This window comes from Danio aesculapii, chromosome 25 (assembly GCF_903798145.1).
Source record: "Danio aesculapii chromosome 25, fDanAes4.1, whole genome shotgun sequence".
NCBI classification, from domain to species: Eukaryota; Metazoa; Chordata; class Actinopteri; order Cypriniformes; family Danionidae; genus Danio; species Danio aesculapii.
In genome coordinates, this window is record NC_079459.1 from 29,439,231 (window position 1) to 29,446,509 (window position 7,279).

The 7,279-nt window shown below is 40.8% G+C and overlaps 1 protein-coding gene across 1 annotated transcript; it reads left to right on the top strand.

The window, feature by feature from the left end:
- The first annotated feature begins 585 nt into the window (after nucleotides 1-585).
- On the top strand, nucleotides 586-6,705 carry glcea (glucuronic acid epimerase a). Its single transcript, XM_056451728.1, has 4 exons — nucleotides 586-673; nucleotides 999-1,554; nucleotides 4,855-5,094; nucleotides 5,176-6,705. Exons 2-4 carry the CDS (start codon nucleotides 1,062-1,064, stop codon nucleotides 6,198-6,200), a joined length of 1,758 nt encoding a protein of 585 aa, XP_056307703.1. The 5' UTR covers nucleotides 586-673; nucleotides 999-1,061; the 3' UTR covers nucleotides 6,201-6,705.
- The last annotated feature ends 574 nt before the right edge of the window (nucleotides 6,706-7,279 follow it).

Genomic DNA, 7,279 nt, shown 5'->3' on the forward strand with positions numbered 1-7,279 from the left:
GAACAGTCCTATATGTACAGTTTAACATAAATACTGTTTCTCATTGTTTGAATGTAATAAGCGATGTCACTTACCTGTAACACTGTGTTTCTGTTCTTTTTCAAACTGAGGGGAATGTCATATTTCCTCAGTAATAAAGTTATAAAGCCAGGCATCTGTTTTCTTGGCTTATAGAGACATCTTGCGGTTATATGCGGCAACACAACACAAAGCAGCACCTTATATTATGATCTAATTAAAAACGCCATCCTCATTTAAATTTCCATTAATATTCAAATCAGAAGTCTGAACGTGTCATATTTAAATTAACCGCAGAATTCTAGAAATATTTAAATTATTATAATAATATCAACAACAGTAATTATCACCAAACAAAAACTATTAAATGTTTTTAGATACACAGATTACGATTAAAACAAATCCATTCGTTGATAAGCTTGCCACAAAACGCGGGAGTCATCGTGTGTTTATCAGTTATAATATTCAGTTATATCACACCTATCTGACATAAGATTGGCTACCGCGGAGTTTCGTCACCTCCTATTGGCCAGCACAGCACAGCGGTTACTATATTGCAGATTTGCAGCGAGAGGAATCTCTGCATTTATTTTTTCTTTGTCTTCTTCAATATTGAGCGTTATTGGCGCTCACACGGACGCTGCGCCGGTTTCAGGTGAGCTTGAATATGATTTTCTTCTGTATTGATTCTCTTCATGTTATTCAACGCCCTCGGTAGCATTCAAAATCACATGAGCTTCAATTCAGACTGATGCGATTAGATTTTATAATCATTCGCCTGTGTGTATGTGCTGACATGCTGAAGGATTAGTGCTGAGGATAGTTTCCCATTCATAATTTGACTACAAGTTGAATCTATATATCATGTAACAGCACATTAATGTATGATATTTTCACATTTAAGTGATCAGGCTTTATGATATTATCAATTTATTGGTGATATTTTAAAATGGTGCACCCATATTTACCTTCATCTGCAGATTCTGCACCTGAATCGCTCGAACAGGGTTTGCTGAGGTGTTCCTCATGGCTGGGATCTGACAATGCGCTGTCTGGTGGCTCGAATCAATCACAAGACTCTGATAGTCATCTGTGCTGTGTTTGCCCTCATCACTATACTGCTGTGGAACAAATGCTCCAGTGACAAAGACCTGCCCTCGCCGATCAGACCTCTGGAGTTTGCAGCCCCCACCCCGGAGAAAGAAGAGGAGAACGAAGGGCAGGCCCCTGAGGCACCTCCTGGATCCAGAGAGGTTGCTTACGAGCAGATCGACTGCCTCATTAATGAAGACGTTCTCATAAAAGGCCGTCGGGAAGGGGGCGAGGTGTATCTGCCCTTCAGCTGGGTGGAAAAGTACTTTGACGTCTATGGGCGACTGGTCCAGTATGATGGGATGGAACGGTTCGAGTTCTCCCATAGTTACTCCCGGGTGTATGCCCAGAGGGAGCCGTACCACCCGGATGGGGTCTTCATGTCGTTTGAGGGCTACAATGTGGAAGTGCGGGATCGGGTGAAATGCATCAGTGGTGTGGAAGGTAGATTACTGAAATTTGCTGAAGCTATCCCTGTGCCTGTGGTAGAACAAAACTCGTATCACGATATAAGTAATCTCATATCCTGAAACTGATAGGTGTTAATTCAATCACTTAATAGCTTATATACATTAAACATGGGTGAGACGGTGGCTCGATGGTTAGCACTGTTGCTTCACAGCAAGAAGTTCGCTGGTTCGAGTCCCGGCTGGGTCAGTTGGCATTTCTATGTGAATGTGAGAGTGTATAGGTGTTTCCCAGTACTGGGTTGCAGCTGGAAGGGCATCCGCTGTGTAAAACATATGCTGGATTAGTTGGTGGTTTATTCTGCTGTGGCGACCCCTAATAAATAAAGGGACTAAGCCAAAGAAAAAAATTAATGAAAGAATACATTGAACATATACTTACATGTAAAAGACAATTTATTTATTTTTATTTCAACGTGATCTTCAGGGCAAATGTTTGATTAGGGAATTTAAAAACATAACATACGTATGAATTATATATTATACACATACGCGCAACTCAGGAGGGTAGGTCATGTGATGATGACAAAATGGTGGATGTACTTCATCCGAATTCCATTCATACTACTCACATTCGTACTGTACAGACCGTACTTTTCTAACGGCCGAGTAGTATATTTGAATTCAAATGCAGTACCTACTGAGTAGTAGGAGGTTTCGGACGCAGCCAATGTATTTTGCAACATCACAATCAGCGATAGAGTACAGTATGAAATTATAGATTTTTTTTTTGTCCAAACAATATTGTAATGAAGTTAGATGGCCATTTGGTCATCAGGAAAAGGAGGCGGAGAACCAATGAACTTTTAAATAATTTATTAATGAAAAACAAAGCAAACAGGTGTTGGCGTGGGTTTCCTCCGGTTTCCACCACAGTCCAAAGGCATGCGCTCTATGCGAATTGGGTAAGCCAAATTGTCCATAGTGTATGTGTGTACTGTATGTCCTGGTCCTCCAGTTTGGGGGTTGAGCATTGGGCTAACAACCTACTTTATTAAAAATGTTATGAAACACCAACAGGGTGTGTCTAAGTATCAACTTAATAATGATATAAAAATTGCCCTGGGTGTAAGTAAGTAAAACAAACAGACGGCAGCTCCTCACAGAGACCAAACTGAAACCAAAAGCAAAACATTAAGTGCCCAGGTCTGGTTCTCTCTCGTCTCCCAGCAGACACACAACCTCATAAGACCTTAATATTAGGTTAGATATAGGTTGCCAGCATCTAATAACAATGTTATTTTGACGTCCAATAACGACGTGAAATGACGTTGATATTTTGTTGATTTTAGGTTGTGTTGGAAAGTGATCAAAATCCTACGTCGAGCCAACATCTTAAACTAACGTCATATTGACATCAAATACTGACATTTATTCATCAGGTATGACAACCAAAATCCAACTTTGGATAGACGTCAAAGGTAACGTCCACACAACGTCAAGCTGTAACATCATTAGATGTTTATATTTTGTTGTTTTTAGGTTGCATTGGAAAGTAACCAAAATACAAATTTGTCTGACGTTTGACATTGACGTCAGGCTGACGTTGGGTTCTGACGTCAATCCAATTTCATTTCCACCAAAAATGCAACGTCCCATGTTGATGTCCTGTGCCTGCTGGGCTTCCACTGCTGTCTCTCCTCCTTTTATTATCCAGAACTCCTTCTCCTTAAGACCAGTGCGGCTGTTAGTTCTACCCTGTACGACGGGCTTTGCTTTGTTCCCACGGCTCTCGGCCCCACCCCACTACCACAAGCATATATTGTCATATTGCACAGCCCTATGTTCATTTATTGTATTAATGTTTTAATAATGTAATTGTATACATTTTCTCCTACAGCTGGGATGTCAAACTCAATTCCTGGAGGGCCTAATCCCTGCACAGTTTAGTTCCAACCCTAATTAAACACAGCTGATCAAACTAATCAAGTCTTTCAGTCTTGTTTGAAACCTATACAGATAAGTGTGTTGAAGCAGGGCTGGAACTAAACTGTGCAGGGCTGCGGCCCTCCAGGAATTGTGTTTGACATCGCTGTCCTACAGTATACATGAGGAAAAACTAAATAAATCAGGTCATCTTAGAATATTACAATTCATGTTATTGCAAGAGTACTGCAAGTAGTAGAAACTTAATTCAATGGATGAATCAGAAACTAGCTATCAAAAAAGGCAGCATTACAATGAGGGAAGGCATCAAGGCATGTCCGAAACAAAATTCTGCTTCACCGCTTGTCTGGAGGTACCTTCATCTGGTCAATTTGTAAAGGCAGCATAGATATGTCCCTTGCTGCCTTCGATATCCCACAATCCTGTGCATTCCATTTCTGACAATTGATCTAAAAAATAAACATGGCATCTCGAAGCACCACTTGGTTGTCATTTTGTATGTAAATGCACGTTTCTGACCAATGTTTTGACGTTTCTAGCTAGAAGTTAGTATAGATAATGGCAATGTGTCATTACAGTGTAATCTATTCCAATCCAGCCTGATTCTCATTGATTTTTTATAGGTTTATTCCTTCATGTACAGACTGATTTTCAATAAACTGTAAGTGCTCACACTGCAAATAAAGAAGAAAATCATAAATGGAAATGTTTTCTTGTGGCAGCTCATTGATATCCTGTCACTTACGGATGAGATGGTTCATTTATTTGATCTGCTCCCTCTGCATCTGTGCTCATCTTCCACTTTAGTGCTTGAGACAGAATATAATGGAATACATATTTTCAGCTTCCCAGACACACAAAGTGTTTCTAAAAATAGCTACAGAATACTCCATTTTCTTCAGAGTGTTTGTCAAAAAGTATTACTATAAAACTGGTGGCTTTTTGGTGGCGATTTGAATTGGTTTACATTTTGCATTCCTGAGTGTGTCCAAAAACATGGCGGAATGCAATTCCTTGATGTAGATTCCGATTCTCTAATGTAGTAAGCAAATTCTCCCTTGGTTATTGCCAAAGCTCTCTCTGTTTTGTTGTACATAAGTTTATGAGGTGAAGAGAAATTGGCAAGGCTTAAACATAATAAAGCAAAGTAGAATATAGCCGTAAAGAATTGAGTTCAGCTTCAAGTCTCAATCAAACACACTACAACCAGATAATAAGTGTTTTGGGTGAAGCTGAAACTTACAGGTAGGTGTGTTAAAGCAAAATTGAAGCGCAAGTCTGCGGGGGAGGATGGCTCACCAGGAGAAAAATTGGCTACCTTTGGCTTCAATGGATTCATACTGAGTCATCCCATTTCTGGCATCAACCTTTTGTGTTTTATCGTTCGCAGGTGTTCCGATCTCTACCCAGTGGGGTCCTCAGGGGTACTTCTACCCCATCCAGATAGCTCAGTATGGGCTGAGCCACTACAGCAAGAATCTCACAGAGAAGCCTCCTGACATAAAGATCTATGGCATGTTAGAGGAAAAAGAGGGCGGCTCAAGTCCGTGGGACGTCCCTAAGGGCTGCACGCTCTCCAAGATCCAAGATCAAGGGCGTTCTGGGTTTGTGCACCATTTTGTCACAGCAGGTATGAACTCCGTTTGAAAATCTTAGAAGTTTGAATAGACTGTTTTGCTGTTAATTAACATAGATGATATTCTTTCTATAGAGAACTCTGAAGGTGTCTTTTTAGTCTTGGACAATGTGAAAGATTTCGTCCTGAGCTTCGATGTGAAGTTCATCTCCAATGGTAGCGTCTCTGTTGTTCTGGAGACCACAGAAAAAGGACCTCCTTACATCATACATTACATCACTAGTCCACTTCTTCTTTCCTTGAAAGACAGAGAAGTCATTTACGGTATTGGACCGAGAGCCACCTGGAGCACCGTCAGTCGTGATTTAGTGACAGACTTACGTAAAGGAGTTGGTTTGTCCAACACCAAAGTGGTTAAAGCAACCAAAATCATGCCTCGGCGTGTGGTCCAGCTGGTTCTTAAAGGTTCTGGGTTCATCAGCAATATCACTGTGTCTTCCACTGCACACATGGCTGCCTTCTTTGCTGCCAGCGATTGGCTTCTTCATAACCAGGATGAACATGGAGGATGGCCGATTAAGGTGACTCGTAAATTAGGAGAGGGGTTTAAGAGTTTGGAGCCCGGATGGTACTCTGCTATGGCCCAAGGCCAAGCCATGTCAACACTGGTAAGGGCGTACCTAGTGACGCACAACCCTTCGTACCTTGGGGCCGCAATTCGTGCAACATCCCCCTTCAAAAGGACTCCAGAACAACATGGTGTGAAGGCTACATTCATGAACAAATTTGACTGGTATGAGGAATACCCCACAACGCCAAGTTCGTTTGTCCTTAATGGCTTTATCTACTCCCTGATTGGGCTGTACGATGTGGCGGAGACTGCAGGCAACAAACTTGGTCGAGAAGCAGGAATACTCTTCAGTCAAGGACTGGAATCTCTCAAGTCCATGTTGCCATTGTTTGATACAGGATCTGGAACAGTTTATGACCTGAGACACTTTACCTTGGGGGTTGCCCCTAATTTAGCACGATGGGACTATCACACCACACACATCAACCAGTTACAGCTGCTCGCCTCAATCGATGGCGCCCCCATTTTTAGAGACTATGTGAAGCGCTGGAAGACTTACCTGAAAGGAGGTCGGGCTAAGCACAACTAGACTTGCTGAGAGGGCGATTTAATATGACGTTTAGAACTACCATACTGTTGAGAATTAAGTAAACTGAGAGTTTTACTTTTCAAAGGAAAGGGTGCATATTGTACCCAACTTGATTGCTTTATGAATGTCATGCTTGAGTTGTTGTACAGACTTCAAGAATGTGATTCGCCGTGCTTTATTTCTAAAATACCATGTAATGTTTGAATGCAAGAAGCAACGCACACTTATTCACACACCTTAAAAGGAAGCACAACAGATTTGCTCAATAATAAAATGGCTGTCGATCTTGAGTCATTCAATTAGTACATGTGAGTAGTCACACTAATGATTGTGTGTTATCTATGAATAGTTGATGCTGTAAAATGTCATTATTATTGCATAATGGTACAAATGAGTGCTTTGTATTAGAAATGTTTTAGAATCGTTTGATCTTTGTATTTTAAAGCACAATTCTATCGACACAGCTGCACATTTCCTTCTCAGAATGTAATTATTTAAAGCTTAAATAAATGTGGTATTTTTAAACCAACTTATTTCTTTGTGGAATCATTGTTGCTATCAGAAAAAGTGGGCTGGGAAGCACATATAGTAATAGTGGAGACTGAATGTGTATAGTAACACAACCTAAAAAAAAATACATATATATGTATTGTGGCCAGAAAGTTTCCCAGTTATGGGTTGCGGCTGGAAGGGCATCCTCTGCGTAAAACATGCTGGATAAGTTTGCGGTTCATTCCGCTGTAGCGACCACAGATTGATAAAGGGACTAAGCCAAGAAAGAAAATGAATAAATGGCAAAAAAGTTATATAATAATAACACACTCCACCTGTTATTAGCCTGAGGTGCAATCCATTCTGCAATCGATTAACAGACCTAAAGTAGCTCTATGCTCCCTGCTCTCGATTAGTATGCCTGTCTACGCCGAGCTACCCACAAACCAGTTAGCTAACATAATTTCACCTATAGCCAGCACAATACGTTTTCTCAATGTCCCGATAATCCAAACGGTTTTATTTATATTCTCCTAAATGACGTGAATGTAAAGAGCACGGCGTTTCGGATAGGTCGGTTGTCAGTC

What these genes read in the sequence shown, in the direction of transcription:
- glcea (XM_056451728.1), top strand. Translation starts at nt 1,062, where the DNA reads ATGCGCTGTCTGGTGGCTCGAATCAATCACAAGACTCTGATAGTCATC. An exon ending in ATGCATCAGTGGTGTGGAAG is followed by an intron (nt 1,555 to 4,854) that starts GTAGATTACTGA and finishes TATCGTTCGCAG; the next exon opens with GTGTTCCGATCTCTACCCAG. An exon ending in GCACCATTTTGTCACAGCAG is followed by an intron (nt 5,095 to 5,175) that starts GTATGAACTCCG and finishes TTCTTTCTATAG; the next exon opens with AGAACTCTGAAGGTGTCTTT.